The sequence below is a fragment of the Hesperophylax consimilis genome, chromosome 11, assembly GCF_061612785.1.
Source record: "Hesperophylax consimilis isolate HC1 chromosome 11, BYU_Hcon_1.0, whole genome shotgun sequence".
Classification (NCBI taxonomy): domain Eukaryota; kingdom Metazoa; phylum Arthropoda; class Insecta; order Trichoptera; family Limnephilidae; genus Hesperophylax; species Hesperophylax consimilis.
In genome coordinates, this window is record NC_142846.1 from 2,502,340 (window position 1) to 2,522,688 (window position 20,349).

At 35.8% G+C, this 20,349-nt stretch overlaps 1 protein-coding gene across 1 annotated transcript; it reads right to left on the reverse strand.

The window, feature by feature from the left end:
- Nucleotides 1–3,256: 3,256 nt before the first annotated feature.
- Nucleotides 3,257–20,072, reverse strand: LOC149419648 (heme A synthase COX15). Its single transcript, XM_089637216.1, has 7 exons — nt 19,731–20,072; nt 17,446–17,587; nt 12,330–12,462; nt 8,942–9,128; nt 7,378–7,651; nt 5,427–5,695; nt 3,257–4,758 (listed from the first exon to the last, which is right to left on the reverse strand). Exons 1-7 carry the CDS (start codon nt 19,926–19,928, stop codon nt 4,618–4,620), a joined length of 1,344 nt encoding a protein of 447 aa, XP_089493342.1. The 5' UTR covers nt 19,929–20,072; the 3' UTR covers nt 3,257–4,617.
- Between the last annotated feature and the right edge of the window lie 277 nt (nt 20,073–20,349).

A 20,349-nucleotide genomic window follows, 5' to 3' on the forward strand; every position in this document is an offset into this window, starting at 1 on the left:
CAGAAAAACTAATCTTGGTCTAATTTAAAAAATGATTATTTATTGCACATTATTTAGTAAATTTTTTTTGACATCCAAATCAGAGGCCAATAATATTATAATACATCTAGACACGTTATAGTCTCACAAAATGTGGTAAGTAACCAACATACTTACGTTTCCAGCAAATTTTTATTTCAAATGTTGTTTATGTATGACAAAATAGACATTCTACATCAGGGGTGTGATTGAGATGATAATCTTACTTGCTTATATGTACTAAGACGAATACTGAACGCTGTATGACATGACTTATGCCAGTAGGTTGTGCTTATACTTATGTGTTGCTATGTTCACTATCTCGCTTTCTCTAATAGTGCTGAAAATCTTCAGGAAAAATCGATATAATTGTTATTCCTTGGCTTTTACTAGTGTTTTCCATGTAATGGAAAAACTTTCATTATTATTTTTCTCTTATTCCGCTTCACTCTTAATAAGCAATATTTCACTTTGAAATAAATGGATTTAGCTTTATTAATTCAAAACATGATTTATTATGTTGGGGGAGACAGAAAAATACGCACTTTTAATTTTAATTTCATTTATTAAGTCACTTACGATTAGTGTGCGGCGTCGTTATAGTCGCAGCCGACGGCGACTATGTTCATATCAAGAGTTGGATTATATTCATAATATCGTATTAGAATTAAATCACAAACCAGTCTATACAAACCTAGCGTAGCCCACAAACTACTTGAAAACTGGGATATAACTCTAAAGGGGACGCGAGCAGGCGTTCCCCAACATTTATAGTAACTTTTAGTAATAATATAACTAAATTCAAGTATTAATTCAAAGTAAACATTCCATATTTACCGTGAAGCGGAATTCGTAACCTTTACCCTTTCATTTAACACCCGAGGGTATTTTAGCCCTCATTTATGCAATTTGGTTAGAGATAGCACACGACGCGTGACAGTTGGTACTAAAATCGAAAGTACGACAATTACCGTATCTTTTGCTTGCCACTTTGAGAGTTCTAAAACATGTCCAGATGTATTGAAATGTCATTGGTTGAAACTATGGTGTAAAGTGGATGATAGCAATTCCAAATGGTCTGATTCTCATAATAATTAGACTTCGATTCAGGTTGTCTTTTGGTGTAGCGAAGAAAGACTTGTATTGTGAATTGTATTCTATTTCAATTCTTTGGGATATTACAACGTGCCTTATGTAAAATATTCTATCTACAAATCTAGCTTGTAGATCTTAGAGCCAGACCAGATAGAGCCATTTTAGCTTGAAATATTGAATTAAAACATATAATATGGTAGGTTAATATAATATTACCAGTTGGCACAAAATAAAATTTTCAAAATTATTATTTATTCATGGCAACAGATTTAATTTGATTAGTGATTGAGTACTTTATGTAGGGCACGTTGAACAATAATAATTGATCTATAGGATAAAGAGTATTGTGTGTATTTTGCAACAGCGCAGGTTTGGCTGTTAAATTATAATTGGTCTAGCATAATTTAACATAATATTTTAATGAACAAAAATTTGTGCGTGTTTTAACTTTTTATAAAAATGTAATTAGGCTACAAACTACTGTTTGATAATATTGTTATGACTAATATTTAATTGTTAAAAGAACATGATTAAACTTAATTATTGTAATTAATACAGATTTATGTAATATTATATTGCTTATTTTTATTTTTACATCTTTTTATTCTCCAACAAATAAACAATACTTACATGGAACTTTGTTGTCTATTTTTTTTACGTCGCATTCAATTACCAAATGAAAGAAGTTTTGTGATACATCGGGTTTAATACATCGAGCAGTACATGGCGTCGTAGTCTACAACACAAAACATAGGTGATAAACATCTTAGCATTATCCTATCTAATTTCTCTCTGGGCTCCGGGGTACTGAAGTTAATATTACGGCAAGACACAACACAACAGAGGAAACAGGTAAAATAACAAACTCACGTGCATCTTGTATATAGCGTTGGTCGTGATTTAGGCAATCCCTCGAGTCGGCCAGGCAGGTAAAAGTGGTCTACCTGTCCTCTGGTATCGGCTACATCCTTGGGTTATTCAAATAAGACCCCCATCTTATTTGAATGGGGCGGCCGCTATGCTGCGAGATACCTCGGCACAAACCGTTGGAGTACGACGCGGGAACTCTCCGCACAACCATTGACGTGACCAAGCTCTAAGAGCGTTGATTTTGTTCTGGGGGGTCACGGGTTATGGCTGTGGACTCATTTGTTGCCGCGTTACTGCGTGACTGGCGCCGTGTTTGCGGCACGTGTTGGAACTAAAAACTAGTATGGATTTCTCCGGCATTTTGGGAGTCTGTAACTATGGCTTATTTGCATTACATGACACTATGATGTAATTAAGAGTGTCAGAATATGTGAAATAATTATTTTTATCAGAAAACTGTAGTATACTGCAAGCAAATATGATTTAAGATTTTCACGGCCAAAAGTATTTTTGTTATTTGTTTTTGGGGTGTTATGCCGTGTTGCGCTATTTCGCTTTGCCGTGTTGTTATTTCTTTTTGAGGTGTTATGCTGTGTTACGCTAACTCTTTCTTTAGCCAACGTTTCGGACAGCATTGCAGTGTCCATCATCAGGGCAGATGTGTTATCTGAGGTTGTGGTGAAATGTGAGTATCTGAAATCTGATCTCATACATAAGCTCACATTTCACCACAACCTCAGATAACACATCTGCCCTGATGATAGACACTGCAATGCTGTCCGAAACATTGGCTAAAGAAGGAGTTAGCGCAACACGGCATAACACCCCAAAAACAAATAACAAAAATATACTGCAAACATTCAACTATTTATTTCAACGTTCTATCAAATTTATTTGAAATTATTTACTTTCAGTTTAACTGAAATTTTTAAAGGATAGTTAAAAAAAACAATTTATTATTGGATATAATCATAGAATAAAGAACACTAGAAGTGAATTTCATACAAATTTGAATGGAAACAATTGTCCTCACTGACTTGGTATCCTTTGGTTCTAGACCATTTAGCATGCGCTCTGTCTCTTTTACACTTGCCCAACCTCGCATATCGCCATCCCATTTGAATTTCATAATCATGGTAAAACACAGTTTTGTATTGTAAATTGAACCTGATGGGTCAGACTTTTGGATAATGAATCACGCCCACATGGCATTTATTAGGTTCTTCTTTATTCTATGGATATGATGCACAGAATAATAAAAAAATCTGTTTAAATAATTTTATTTAATAAAATACTCCTTACTCAGGTGAATTAATATTTCACTCCAACAATTATATCAATTGAGTTAGATGTTACTTATACATGCATTTTAATAATAACACAAAAACTATCAAACCTAAAAATGAACTTAATACTAACGTATTTATAATGACAACAAAACTTATTCATAATATTTAATTAGTCTCTTTAAAATGACTTAAATGCACTTGTTTGGTATGCAAAACACATTAATAAATTTATGCCACAGGCCAAATATGACAGACCCGTGTGGAGCTGATATAAAAAAAAATGTTTTTATTATTATGTATTACAAATAAATCACAAAAATAAAACAATGTAGCAATGGGTCATGATTCATTTGATTGATAGCGGGAGTAACATTACCAGCTTAATATTTTCGTACAGCTCAAAGAGTCAACTAAATTGAACAATGGCTCAATTGAACAGGAGCCGTATGAACAATGAGCTCGCCCGATGCGGCTCTCAGATCCACAGCATAAGCGTACGATCGTACGACTCCTGGTACTGGTACGCGGCTCCGTATCACGAGAAAAATAAGATGCTAGGTAATCAGTAAGTGTAGGTATATATGTCCAAGTCCAGAGCCGTTCAATTGAGACGTAGTAGGGGTTTACCGGGAGTCGTAAGAAAAAAAAATCAAAAAGAGCTAGCTCTATTGTGTGGCTTGTTCACGAATAACTTATTGCTAATACAGTGTCATACATACATTCAGTCTAACCGTTTTCCTAGCACTAATTATTAAATACTCCATTCATTTGTTACTGTAGTAACTTTTGCTTGAATAAACAATAAAATAATAATTAATTAAGGTAATTTCCCACTATCTGAAATCATTTCTCTACCAGCCCGAAAATGAAACAATAAAGATTATTGTATTTCATGTATTTGTAGTAGGATTTTTAAAGAGGAAACTTATTTATATTTTTGCCAGTTTTAGCCAATCGTGTCCTTTTTTTTTAAATTTTACGTCCGTCGCTCTTGGACACACCGACCCCCAAAAATCTTATCCACCCCCATAACTTTTTCCTTCCCAGATCTTCCTCTCCTGCTGTTCCTTAAAAATAACCCATACAGCATTCACAAATATGACATAGGACCCCGAGGGAAATTATTTTCTTCAGCAAATGTAAAAAAAAAACAATGATTTATCAATATTTTCAAGCAGAGAAATGGTTTCAAATAACAGAGGAAAGTACTTTAGTTAAACTATTTCAACACAGAGTTAAATCATGAAAAGGCCTCTTGTTAAAAAAATGCAATCCTTCAGGCTAATTCAACACCTCATTTCATCAGAATGTTTTATTGTTTTCTTAGCTGGATATGGGATGAGAGTTATTTGGGAACGAGTCGGAGTAACTTCATCTCGTGCGTGAGCCAGACAGCCAGGCTGAGCAAGACGAGAGAGCCGGACTGGTGCGTGGCGGCAAGGTGCGTGGGGACATACATGAGGAGTGTGCTGATGCCAAGTCCAACCTGCAAACGTCAATATTTTCTTAGTTATATCAGTCTAAACTTATTTTTCATCGATCTGACGATTTGGTTTTGAGCCGTGTCTATGTTTTCATGCATTTTAAAAGACATTAATCAGCTAACATAAACCCCTAGCGATCGATCTTTTAAAAATTTGACGTTAAAAAATTTCAATTTCGAACTTGATTTACTCGAAAACGAAAGATCAAAAAAAGTTATAACACAAAATTGGATCCAAATGTGTGGTAGATTCACCAGTTTCGCGCTTGTAATACAAGTTTCCAGACACCGTGTACATACGGAATGTATCAGGACCTTACCAGACAGACTATACTACAGTAATTCCTGAGCTTATTCAGAGTAAAAATGTAGTATGGCATTTTGGTCTCCGGTGACATTTTTTATCAATTAAAAACAAAGAAATCTTTATTTATTGGACCAGTGATATGCGCTGCCTATTCCCACAGCATTGAAAACAATGTGTGGTACAAGTATGCTGCCATTAGGTTCTTCATAACAGTCATCAAAATATGATCACAAGCTGACAGGCTGAGAATCAGCGGTTAACGGGGATCATTATTGTCCAATTTGATGAAAGTGTCAAAAGTCAAGGGGGTTCAAAAACCAGGCATAACTTGCAAAATCTTAAAAAAATTAAGTAATGAAAGCACCTGAAGCCACGCCATTAAGCCGAGAGCGTTGACAGCCATCCTGGCCTGCGGAGGCAGTGTCTTCTTCCTGGCCATCAGCCACAGCGCCGAGATGACGGTGACAGTGAGCGTGCCGAGGACGCGGTGGTCCAGCTGCACCGTGGTGGGGTTCTCCGTGAGGTTCTTCAGTGCGGGGGACAGGGCCAGCACGTCACTGGGAATCCAGTGATCACCCATCTTCGGGAAGGAGTTGTACACCAGGCCGGCATCTAGACCGGCTACAAAGGCGCCTGGAATAACAATAGTAATAATTGGATTATTTTTAGAGCGCCATTTTCGTGAGATGGCCTCAATGGCGCAAATGATGAAAGATAAGTTAGTACTTATTAAGAGGAAAAAGATACATGGTGTCCAGAAACTTGTAATACAAGCCGGATACTGGTGAATACAGATCACATAAGTTTTTAAGATTTGAGTTTACGCTTTTGAGTAAATCGAGTATGAAGTTGGAATTTTTTTGGTCAAACTTAAAAATTAATATCAGCTGTTTAATGTCTTATAAAATACAAGTGTAGACCTGACTCAAAAGTTTTTTAACCGTTTATTGAATGAAAAAATTGAAATAACAAAAAAATCGATGTTTAGATTGAAAAAAAAAGTGATGTAGTTTCACTATTTACTGCTTGTACTACGAGTTTCCGGACACCGTGTATATGACAGATGGAAAAATCGAAAGAAATGAAAGTAGTAGGGCTGTCATGGAAGGTAAAAGTTGAGAATTTCATTAGACAGATTTTTAAGAGATACATTAAATCCAGAGATGTGCTTTATTTCAAATAAATCCATTTCAAATGGAAATGCAAAATGGATAATACCCACGAATTTCTAAAAACCATTGTGCATTTTGCATTTTAAATGCTTTTCTCAATGCATTTTCCATTTTAAATGCTTTTTTGCAACATTCTTCCTACTATCTCCACTCATATTTTTTTCATAAGCCCCAAATATCAGTCGGTCTTCAACCTCGCTATGAGAGATAATTTACATTTGTCAAGTTGCTCTCTGGTAGGAGCCCTGGCAATTGAGTGATACCATTACAAAAAATACTGATTCAAATACTGAACATGGGGCCATGACTCTGTAATATTAAATATAAGCAGTAATTGTTGATTGAGGTGCTGGTACATATTGAATCATTTGGGGGGTTGGAAATAAGCCGACATAGCTCAGTGGATACAGAGCACCTGACCGGACATCAGAAGGCAAGGGTTCAATTCCCGTTGGCGGCATTTATTTTTACTCGGGAGATATTTTCAATTTGTATTAGTATTTCGGATGACTAATTATTACTTATAACTATTTGTTATCCTTTATGCTATGCATAAAACCTTGTCTTATAAACGTTAGTTTATCACTTAAAAAAAATAATAATATTTAATGTTAGATAGCAGTTTCTATGTTTTTACGTTGGCAACATTAGTCCCGCGCAAATTTTTTGTGGTTTCATAATCTGTAGTCGTGGTGTTTTTGAATTTACCATCATGTAATATGTTTGTTCTACATTGATGTCCATTATTAAATGACAAAATTGTTTAAAAATTCTATAATTATTTTAATTGTTTGACCTGAGAAACCATTTTGCATTTTCAATGCATTTTGAAAATAGGTATTTTGCATTTTACATTTGAAATGCTTTTCTAAAAACCATTTTGCATTTTGCATTTTCAAATGGAAAAGTTTTGACCCATTTCCATTTTGCATTTCAAATGGTTTTGGGTACCCATTTTGCACATCTCTGATTAAATCACCAAACACTACCGGTAGAATTATTTGACAAACAACTTATCACCGTGCAGCAATTCTGACCAATGATAGGAGAGTCGAGAAGAAAGAGTCGGAAGAGATTCGGTACAGTTGGTGGAAAATCTTTCCACTTTCTTCAGGCCAACCAACACAAAATAGATATTTTTACCTGATAAGGCTGTCAAAAACACCAGTGCCTTAGCCGTGTGCGACAAGATGGTGACGCCTTTGAGAGCGGGGACCTTGGCCAGATTCATGTTGTAGATGGCCCCAACGGGCGGAGCCCTGAACACCTTCAGGGCCCCCGCCAGCAGCCCCGTGTATAGGATGAAGGCGAGACCGAGGTGCGCGGCCAGTCGGTACTGGGACACCCGGGGGACATCGGACGGGTCTTGGAACCTGTCTTCCAGCCCTGACTTCACCATGTACCAGCCCATGAGCCCCTGGGAAATAATTAAATTATAAATTTTATTATATTTAGAAACTTGGGTTAACGACAAATGGGGTCCAGGAGCGCTTTCAATTCTTCCATAACCGCGATCTACGTCTTAATTTAAGAATCAGAATAGTTTGTTGTTATGTTTTTTCTTTCTTCTGTACATCATGGAAAATAACTCTGAAGATAGACAGATAGATAAATGTGGAAAAAGCGCTGGATTTAAAATTGGACATTTTTTAATTATAAACTTTGCAGCTCTGAATATTTCATTTGCAATCTGTCACCTTGAGATTAGTAAAAACGAAATGCTATTGTTAAAGCTCATTATAGAAATGGTTTGTACAAACACTTTCGGAAAATTTTTCAGAAATATTTAGGAATATTTGGGAAATTTCTTTGGGAAAATTTTCTGGTTGTGAAATTTCAAGAAATTTGACACCACACGACTTCTACCTTTGGGGTTATTTGAAGTCACATGTGTTTGTGTATGCTAATAAGCCACTGTATGAACTATTAATTTTCAACACTGGCAATTTCTAGGATTACAAATTGGGGCACATGCGTGTACCAGCGAACCAGCCAGCGTATTTGGTAAGTTCTGTAGGATTATTATTCTGTCTCGAGTGCCTGGGTGTTCCACATGTAATATCTACAATAAGATTACCAACCTTACAAGAAAGAAGAGAAAGGGGTGACTTGATCGAGACTTTGAAAATTTTATCTGGACATTACAGTTGCCCTAGCATCCAAGAAATCTTCACTACTAATAAAAATATAAATCTCCGTGGACACTCAAAAAAAATTACCAAAACGCCTTTTGCATCTAATCCTAGAAAACACTTCCTTGCAAATAGAGTAGTGGATGCTTGGAACAAACTCCCACAACATGTCATCGATGCAACAAATATAAATCAATTCAAAGCTCTATTGGATTCACATTTGGAGAGAAGAAAGGACTTAGTTCAAACTTAAAACAACTCAATTACTGGCAAACTTGTTGTGAAATCAGATATGAGCGCATCAGCAGAATGCTGCCTGCTCTGCACATAATAATAATAATACATTTTGACTTTTCATATTTTCCGAAACCTTTTGATAAAATCGCTACGTAATTAGAGTGTTGAATAAAGTCAATCTTTAGAAAAATAATTGTTTAATTTAAGCATTAACGCATTCTCAGTAGTAAGTAACCTATCTGCTATATTACAAACAATTAGTGAATTAAAAGAGCAAGAGTTTGAAAAAAAAACTCCAGTATTATTAAATGTATAAATAGGAACGAAATTTTAGTTACCTGTGCAGCCACCAGGGTGCAATAAGCCGCCACGCGCACCTTCATGCCCTTGTTGAGATATCCCCGCATCCAGAAGAAGGCGGCGGGCAGGAAGACCACCCCCCCGATGCACCGACCCCACATTCTGTGGCCATACTCCATCCACCAGATCCTCTTGAACTCCGACACGGTCATGTCGCTGTTTTTGCTATAATAAATAATTAATATTACTAATTATTAATGGAAGTTATGTATAAATGTATGAAAGAGACAACAGATTTTGAATGAGACAACAGATTATGAATGAGAGAGCATGATAGCAAACAGTGCCGCTCCTGAGGCAAACGCAAATAAAAATTTGGCGTCATTTGTCAAAACCACGGTAGTTAGGAAGGTGATCATTGTAATCAATGATATTTGGATGATTTGGATAATTTTAGCACCATTTTTATGAAAAATAATCTCAAGGGCAATGTGTCAGATATTATCAGCGCCTTGGCAATATGGCGTCCGGAGCGGACTGCTCCAATTGCACCCACATAGTGTCGGCCTTGATAGTGAATTTGCAAAGCGTATGACTGCTTATGACATTACCTTCAGAGCTTGTATCTTACATATATAGCAATACGAATAATAATAACAGTTTATAATCTACCCACAATTACTGCCTTCCAAAAAGCCATTTATTTGTTGATCGATCGCCACATTCTAAAACAGCAATCACCACAATACTATATAATATGTTTTCTCTATTGTTCTGTACTAGCGATGAGTTGTTCATGAGCGAGCCGTACAATTGAGCTAGCTCTTTTTGAAGAGGCGTATTCGTACGACTCCCGGTGAACCGTACCACTGCTCAATTGAACGGTTACTCCTTTTTATCAGGAGATTTTAGAAAAATAATGCCATTAAAATTATACAAGTATGTATTAATCGTTCTCACATACTTAAAGACTTGAAATCCGTCTGACAGTCCGACATCTGGACATGGACGTATGTACCTAAGAGTCATACGATCATTCATACGCTGGGAGCTAGGAGCCGTATAGGGGGTGTCGTATTGCATACAGCTCACGTTCAATTGAGCCGTCATTCAATTGAACCGTCATTCAATTGAACCGTCATTCAATTGAAACGTCATTCAATTGAGCTGTTGTTCAATTGAGCCGTCATTCAATTGAGCCGTCATTCAATTGAAACGTCATTCAATTGAGCTGTTGTTCAATTGAGCCGTCATTCAATTGAGCCGTCATTCAATTGAGCCGTCATTCAATTGAGCCGTCATTCAATTGAGCCGTCATTCAATTGAGCCGTCATTCAATTGAGCCGTCATTCAATTGAGCCGTCATTCAATTGAGCCGTCATTCAATTGAGCCGTCATTCAATTGAGCCGTCATTCAATTGAGCCGTCATTCAATTGAGCCGTCATTCAATTGAGCCGTCATTCAATTGAGCCGTCATTCAATTGAGCCGTCATTCAATTGAGCCGTCATTCAATTGAGCCGTCATTCAATTGAGCCGTCATTCAATTGAGCCGTCATTCAATTGAGCCGTCATTCAATTGAGCCGTCATTCAATTGAGCCGTCATTCAATTGAGCCGTCATTCAATTGGGCCGTCATTCAATTGAACTGTCATTCAATTTAGACATCATTCAATTGAAACGTCATTCAATTGAGCCGTCATTCGCTTGACCGTCATTCGCTTGACCGTCATTCGCTTGACCGTCATTCAATTGAGTCGACTCTTTAAACCGTACAAAAATATTGAGCTGGTACGGTGGCTACGAACCATCGCCATTCTGTAAGCGTCAAGCGTCAACAAGGAAGACAGAAATCTTTGAAATGTTTATATATTGTACTCCCCTCTGAACAGTAAATCCCGAGAAGTGTGAACTATGATGTCCCCAATTTACATAAGGCTCCAGACAAGCCAAATGAAATTGATTATTTGTTCAACAAAGAATTTACAAATTTAAATATGTTTGATTAATTTCTCCGAAATGAAGGCAGAATTGAGCTTACTTCGGCCACAACAGACACTCTCACAACACACTATCGGCAAATACCCTATAATATTAATAATACCTCCAACTTCTGACATTTCACATACATTCTGATGGTAACATGCTACACTAGCGCCTCCTAGCGGCTTGAGTTGTGTGGATAAGGATTTGTTGTCTTTCAAACATATTAATGGATTTTATGTGAAATGAATTATTTATTTTAATAAATTATAAAAATCTAAAAATTAGGTAACCTGCATACGACCTTACTGCTTTTTTGTTTGTATGTAAAAACATATTAAAGCGGATATTAACTCTGTCTTTGATGGTTTAGAAACGTAATATGTAAAATTTTTGCCGAACATAAATATAGGGTTTTCCAATAAGAGGTGTTATTTTGAATAGCCCGCTATTTCGGTAGATGTTACTTTTGAAGCTGTCATTTTTTGACATTAGACAAGTAGAAACTACGCCATTGATAAAAATGGAACGATACACGCTTCAACAACGCATTGAAATTATTAAAATTCACTTGAGTGAATCAAATGCAAATAATCTTGAGTGATGAGGCCCATTTCCACCTCGGTGGCTTCGTCAACAAGCAAAATTGTCGCATCTGGGGCTCGGAAAACCCGAGAGTTATTGTTGAAAAGCCTCTCTATTCTCAACTGTTTGGTGCGGTTTATGGTCCGGTGGAGTAATTGCACCTAACTTTTTCGAAAATGAGGCTGGAGCAACAGTTACAGTGAATGGATTGCACTATCGAGAGATGATTAATGATTTTTTATGGCCGGAATTGGATGGTATTGATCTGGACAACGTTTACGTTCAACAAGACGGCGCTACGTGCCACACAAGCAACGAAACCATTGATCTTTTACAGGAAAAGTTTCTTTGAATATCAAAATAACACCTCTTATTGGAAAACCCTGTATAATTTTATCATTAATTCTATTTATGAATGCTTTAATGAGGACTAATTAATATTTTGAGGTTTTTATTGTAATCAAATATTTATTTTTAATTCAATTCAATTCCCACAATTCAATTCAATTAATTATAACTCACCTTTCAACTTTTTTTGACATCCTGAAAAATTACTTACGTTGTTTGTAATTATTACAACCGTAAACTGCACAGACAGAAACAACTTTTTGCCTCTAGCGGCCAGAGTTGTTGATACTGCCAATATTTTACTGGAGTTGGACATATTATTAATATTATAGGGTATTTGCTATCAGTTTCTTCTCAGTGCATATATTCATATAAACAGAGTCATTTGTCTCATTTTGGCATATTTTTACATAATGGTAGTCCAGCTGCGAATGTGCGTTTTAGGATCAACTTAACCTAAAATATAAATAGGTAAGCAAGTGGAAAAATTTTATAATTTGAAAGACATTACTATTTAAACTCTGGAAACTGCTGGTATTTATGGAACTCATCCTCCCATTCTTGCTGGGTCCACGGCATCTTCTCTCCCAGCAACTTCCAAGTCACCATGGACAAGCCGGATTCTGTCAGGCGAGTGACGCCACCTTCAACACACAAACACGGAAAGAGGTGAACTTCTTTGCTGATCCTTCAACTATTATTATGAAAAACTGTTTCGGTTGTTTCAAAATCAAATTTTTCATCAAATCGACAATCAGCGAATTTTTGAAAATTTCTCAGAATTTTTCAGCTTTAAAGTATCATGATAATGTTGTTACGCTTGTCAGCTGATCAAAATTTTATCACAAGCTAAAATGGGCCGGGATTGGCATTCAACGGAACAGTTCAAATTTTAAAAATTCAAACTGGCGATGCTATTCAATTTGATGGTCATCAATCGAAGACAGATATTCTACCATCATAAGAAGAAACACACCATCCTCCTTGATCTCAAAGACGATATGTGTTTTTACTTCTGACGGTAGTATTATACCCTGCGTACATAATAATGTTCCCACTATTTAGGTGTACTAGTGGCTGTTACAGCACTAAATTTAAAGAAACGGAAAAATATTTCAAATGGCCATATTTTTTAGTAACTTCTTATTGCCCTTATCACCCCATTACTGCGACATGAGGCTATCACCACCCTCCTGGATCTTTCCTTACCTTACCAAATGAAAGAAGAAAAAGAACAATCTCCTCAAATTAATAAACTAGATGGGGATCGAACCTCACACTTTTACATCAAGAGTCAGCATGCTTTCCACTACCCCACAAGGAATGTTGAGCATTATGCATGGATCCAGTAATAACAATGATGCATAATAAGAGTTTATTTTTTAAAAGCACCACGTTGGGAGCCAATTTATAGCAATTTTTATTCGTCATTAATTTACAGAGTGAGTTCAGAACAAATACTGTTTATTAAGAATAGTAACAGGCTGGACGCGCGTATTCGATAGCCAAATATTGGAGAAGCCAATGCTTGCAGCCAATGTAGTAGCCAATATCACCAGTTTATTTACCTCTTGAACCAGAGTGAAAAAAATAAACATTATTAGATTCACTTCCTGCTTCTCGAGCAGCACTCAAAAGTTGTATTTGAAAGTTACACAAAGGTCTTAAAAAACACCCGGAATATTTTTATAAGGCAACCATATACATTTTAGCTAGTTGTACTGATCGCAGCGGCTGTTTGCGAAATCGCCTTGTTTCGATTGGGTCCCGCAGCCGGCGATCTTTCGTTGCCTAGTGCGTTAACCATTTTCATACAAAATTGAAAATCATGTTGACTGCGCAGCCTGGCTGCTGAAGCATAACAGCCCAGCCTTAAAGTAACTAGATAATAGAAACAGTTTCAACGATACAACTATCGTGGAGAAGCGCAATATGCACTCTTAACTCCTGACTGGGTTTATAAGACAAAAAATTCTCTGGATATTCTTCAACCTCATTGAAAGGGATGTCACTTCTCGCTATCAATATCAGATATTGAGCCTGCGATTTGATCAGGATCTCTAAGACCCCGCTAGAAGGGAAGACACATCTCGCTACCAGTATCATGTCATGAGCCTACGACCAGCCTGGCATGGTTCAAGGCCTCGTCCGCCGCAGTACATCCTTTGGTAGGTGGGAGCGGGCCAATGATTTGAGGATTGTAAGCTGCGTGACAAATCAGACATCTACATTGGTCACCGTTTGTAGAAAGAGACACCGTCTTAGGTGTGAGGGAGAAAGTATTTGAGCCCGTGTAATTTTGTCTCGTTACAAGATCTTTTTTTTACATTCAATCCTCTAATGCTAATGAAATGCAAAATATACAATGTGATAGTAGACTTATAATAACGAATAATGAAATAAAGATTTACTTTTTAAAATCTAAGTACCAATCATTTTTGACTTCTTACAGATCGTTAATAATCATTTATGATTGATGTTAGACTCTCATTGCATAAATCAGTAAATTATAAGGAATAATATAATAATAAAAGTTTTTTTGGTATACAGCACATTTTATTACGTAATATTTACAATACAAAGAAGTCACTAACAATTATTGTATAATTTGCATTTTTGGCATCTTATAAATACATAGAATATAGAACTATACATCCAAATTTGTTTATAACGAATCTGTTTAGGACATTTTCTGCATCTAAAAGTTTGTTTTAAAACAAGATTAGCTGTAAATGTCTTATTGTAATGATTTAGTTTACTAGGTACAAATGTGGTTATAAATAAACATACTTTTAATTTTTAACATAGAATAAAGAATAACACAAGAAGTGCCTTGTGAGCGTGTTTCGTGATACAAATAAATGACTAATCGAGGCTAAAATTAAAACTGTGTTTACAAAATATAAATTGGATGTAGATTTACGGGTGACCGGATAAATCATCACAATGATAATTCATCACATCTTTAATGTGTTAAGTAGGTTAGGTTAGGTAATTTTTATTTTTTTCATCGTTTCTAATGACTTTATATCACTTTTTAAAAGTGTGTTGAATTGTCACTGTGTTGAGTTATCATGGAACCAGATTTACAATGTCAGGCGAGTGTAATCTAGACGAAGACGGGCTATTGGGCTAAATGGAACATTTGTATCCATTCAAATTTGTATGGAAGACACTTCTAGTGTCTTTATTCCATGTTTCTAACATACTTATAAAATAAATAAAACTTAATGGAATGGTATTTAACTTTTTTTACAAAATAATTAGCTGACGTGTACCCGGCCTTAAACTCTTTAAGATATACAATTCCGTAGTACATTATTTTGATAAAGTTTAGCCAGCGTTAGCAATACGCCAGAAAATATTTTTTTTACAACTTGATTACAAAACATTGACTTTTCTCTACTTTCTAATATAAAATATATGCCTGTATTATATATATAAGCCTTCCGGAAGATATTTTCTAAAGATAATGAAAACTTAATCAAAATCTAACTAAGCGCACAAACAGACAGATGCGGTTAGCCGCATTGTTTTATACTATTTAGAGAAGTTGCAAACTTCACATTAGAGGGCCAATATATTGAGAATTTTATTCCCATAACTAGCATAGAATAAATTAAATTATACAAAGCCTAAACTATGATGTAATATTATGAAATAATTATTTAATTTATGAGAGCGAACAATTCCAACATTAAGATTTTCTTATTTATTTATAAGCCTCGGAAAAACCAAAACAAAATGAGATGCATTTAAATTAATGACAGCTGCCTATCGACGATTATATCACTAATTTTTACTGTATCCCACTTAAAACAGATTGATGACATTTGACATTATTTGTTGTATACACAACACGTTAGTCGTGGAGGGAGAGAGCTAGAGAAAATTCACGTTTCAAAAATAATCTATATAAACTCTGCGGGCTAATTCGTTTGATTTTGCAAACAAACAGCTATTACTCGTAGAGTCAGTACGGTCTTGTAGAAATCGTTATATCTTCCTTACTGTTATGGTGAGAAATATGAAATAAACAGTGTTAGAGAGAGAAAACACCACGCTTTACATTCAAATCCAGAAGTTAACCACAGAAGAATATAAATGTATCCCTCTATGAAACAAAAAGTTTCAATCATAATTTGAGAAAAATTATGAATTCATATTTTTATATGAAACGGCAATTAAATTTATATGAAAGGACAAAAAAGTGATGTGGCAGTAACATTTAAAATAAATTCTTTTCATTATCTAATAAAACTGCTCAATAAAATCGCCGGGATCTTGTCAGATTCTACACCAAATCAAGATGGCAATGCATATTTGCATTTCCTAGAGAATCCTTGGAAAACTACTACGAGGGTTGTTCCACAACCTGTAGGGTGAAGACATCTAATATGTGCATAGCATCGAACCCCTGCAACTCTTTACAGAAAAGGTACAGATGAGGTGACTTGGAAATGTACTCAGATTGCCAGAAGAACACAAAATACTGATGGTGATTCGAGAGGGAAAACTTTCAATTTACTGAACCAGACTAAGCGGGAAAAGCTACTCCGAGGGCAGTGCGAGGAAGGAATGTATCTGCAATAGACTGAGACCGCCGAAGTAGCACAGGATAGGAAGCCTAGAGGCAACTCGTGGAAACGTGCCGACTTTCGCCGAGCTACAATCAAACAGCACAGACTAATAAAATGGCGGAGCAAATGAAAGGCTGGTGTGTAAGTAGAAATAGAGGCAGGGCACCGCTGAACATAGATACGATTTGAAGTACAGGGTTTTAAAATAAGAGGTGTTATTTTGAATAGCCCGCTATTTCAGTAGATGTTACTTTTGAAGCTGTCATTTTTAGACTTGACAAGTAGAAACTACGCCATTAATAAAAATGGAACGATACACGCTTCGACAACGCATTGAAATTATTAAAATTCAGTATTATTAATTATTAGAATTCCATTGAAAAATCATCTTGAGTGATGAGGCCCATTTCCACCTCAGTGGCTTCGTCAACAAGCAAAATTGTTGCATCTGGGGCTCGGAAAACCCAAGAGTTATTGTTGAAAAGCCTCTCTATCCTCAACGTGTGACTGCTTGGTGCGGTTTATGGTCCGGCGGAGTCATTGAACTTTACTTTTTCGAAAATGAGGCCGGAGCAACAGTTACGGTGAATGGATTGCGCTATCGAGAGATGATTAATGATTTTTTATGGCCGGAATTGGATGGTATTGATCTGGACAACGTTTACTTTCAACAAGACGGCGCTACGTGCCACACAAGCAACGAAACCATTGATCTTTTATGGGAAAAGTTTCTTTGAATATCAAAATAACACCTCTTATTGGAAAACTCTGTAATATGAGTGAACTTGATGACACTTTTGTGCTTGCGGTTTCATTCTTATAATGGTTTAAGGTCCATTTCGCTTGTTTCTATTATCTATGATACATGAATTAAGAGAAGAAAAGTGATAATGATGACCGGAAGAAAAGAATCGACATGTGAATGAACAATGCTCAATAAAAATCAGACGGGCAAAATAAATAATTATTTATTTTTGGTAGTGCTGACGATCAAGCCCATGACGTAGTAGATGCTGTAAAGGAGGGCCAAATAGCCAGTGACCGTACCTAGGACCACGGCCACAAACACCATCCCAGAGCAGGTGAGCAGCCAGTAGCCCACGGCCTTGGAGGTCTCCTTCTTGACCTCGGCATTGCTCGACAAGCTCCTGGCAACAATCAGCGATGCATTCTTGAAAGTTTGAGAGAGCTGTAAAAAAAATACCACATATTAAGCCACATACTCATCTACATAACTGTAGGTCGGTATAACTGTAACCAGACTCTTGTGCGTAAGCTAAAAAAATAAAAGTGGTGTTTACAAAGTCATTGTTTTATTTAAAATATAATATTTATATTAACGGTTTGTTTTACATTTTTATTAGAGTTCTATGGCATTTTTATCTGTGAATGCAGAGGGTTCGTATCTGACATGCACAATTAAAAAAAAAAAAACATATAGTGTTATTCATTTGATTAACACATTTTGATCGGGCAGTTTACGGCCGCGTACTAGTGCTGGTAACGGGTGATTTTTTGCGTAATTTCGCGCTAACATAGACCTCTAGAAAAATCGTGATAACTTCAAAAATATTTGTTTGATTTCAATCATTCTTTTTGCAAATTATTTATTTTATTTCATTTTATTTTATTATATTTAGAAATGTATTCTTCATCGTTAAACTAGTGCAGAATTTCACATAAAGTAGGAACGTTTTGAAAAAAATAATATTTTTTTTACATAACATCCTTTATTTTACAAATTATTCACAAAAATTATTTCTAAATGTAAAATAAAAATTATTATTGCATGGCTACAACCCTACAGACGCTATATAGTGAAAACTCAAGTATATTGGAACCCGTATTTTAACGTGACCCGCGCTCCACTAACAATCTATCAAACACGTATAAATACGTGATCCGCTCTCTAGCATCAATTTGCTAAAAACGTATTAATACGTGATCCGATTACAATGTGTTAATATAATATAGTATATTTGTGGAATGTTTCAGAGTGGCAGATACTGGAGAATCGCCTGATGAACTGGTGATAGACAAAAAATTAAAACCGAAATGTTGATTGAGATGGTGATAGTCGTCAGTAGTAATCAGCAATGAAAATCTTGACTAAAATATACATTATTATCAAAGTTCCAAATTAAAACTATTTTTAACTGTAACCAGGCAAAATAAATACATATTCAGTTAATTCCACTTCAATGGGACATATCTGGCTCAAACATTGTTCACAAATAAACGGCCGAAAACAGTGGCGGCTCGTGACTCATGGGTGTACTAGAATGCTAAAAAAGGCCTTATTGATGTTTTTGTGGCCGAACTACGTGGCGCACTGCCAAACAGAAAGTTCCCTAAAATCTTCATACAAAAAACCGAATTTTCGAAAAATTAATTATGTTCAAATCCATGAATCTGTTCTAGAATAGGCATGGGCAACCTTCAAAGTCAAGGGCCGGACCAAATTATTAAACATACTAAAGTACACTGGGAGGGAAATCATGCGACTACAGCCGCTCGTAATCTACTGTAGGTGTCGTCCAAGTGGTGGTGATTATGAACTAGTAGAGTGGAGCCATGCAAGCGCCTGCGTCATCTCCATTATTTAATCTGTCCCTGGAACTATTAATTTCTTTCTCTATTACTTCGCCGAAGTGAATCAGGGCCAGACAAAATAGCCGACGGTAGCCAGTATATGCTCTAGAATCTAAAATACATTCAAATTTAAAAATTTCTTCTTTTATAATGAAGAAATAAAATACTATATAATAGATCGAACCATAAATTTTGCAATTGTTATAGACAATATGAGAAATTGACATTGTAATGTTTGGAATCCCATAACTCAGAATAAGGTGATGTTCAGTTACAACCTTGTCAAACCGAAGCGCGGTACCCTCACCTGCGCCGCATACCGCATGCCCGCCCTTCTTAACTAAAATTCGTTTACCTGAGATACCTTTTTCAATCAAACGGAATGGTGTCTCAGATAACCAAAGTAAATAAGTATTAGTTTCTTTATTTGGTTTCTGTTCCTTGGGTTTTGGCCCAAACAACCGGCTGTCTCGATAAACCTGGTGAGAGACACCGGTGCACCGATAAAACATAAACGACTGTATGTGAATTAATAATTCATTTCCATTTTAGTTTGGGTAAGTGGAATATTTATGAATGTTTTGTAAGTATGATGAAATAAAATAAAAATATATATAATACATGGGAATATACAACCTACAGGTAATCGATATAAATTTAACGAACAAAGAAAATAGTAATAATAAACAATGTCAAACATTTATAAAAGATAACAAATTACGCATTTTAAAGAAACTAACCTTAAATTGCACCCGTGATGTGTTCACAGTGTAGTTCTTTACGTAATTCCCGCATTTGAGAGTGTGATGGTTGGATGTGATGATTCTCCGGGATATTTGGTTGCTTTGCACGAAGACATTGTTAAACTGTGTGGGCAATCTCGAATAGAGAGACTTTGAACCTAGGGAACTCGCACAGAATCGAGATATTCCTAACATTTTCGGTGCCCAAATACAAACAGATAGTGGAAATACAAATATTATTAAAAATTGAACGTTTTCTTACGTAAATTAATTATCTAACGCAAGTTTTTGGAACCGATTCGAGCCTTTGCTTATCTGTGCACACCAGTCCACACGTTCGTAACGTCAAATGTGACAGTTCTCTTCTTGGTATGGCTTGGGACCATACTGACTATGGCTTATATAATATAAAAATATATTTTTAATCTATTATTATTATTAAAACACTTTGTTGACACGTTTTCTTTATTAAAAACCTACTAATGTCGTCAACTGGTTGCATCTTCAGGGCACATAATATTTTGTAATTATTGCTTTCATTTTCATAATAGTATATACCTTTCTAAAAATTTTTATTTTATTTTTTACAAACTCTTATTGCCTTTCAGACATTTTA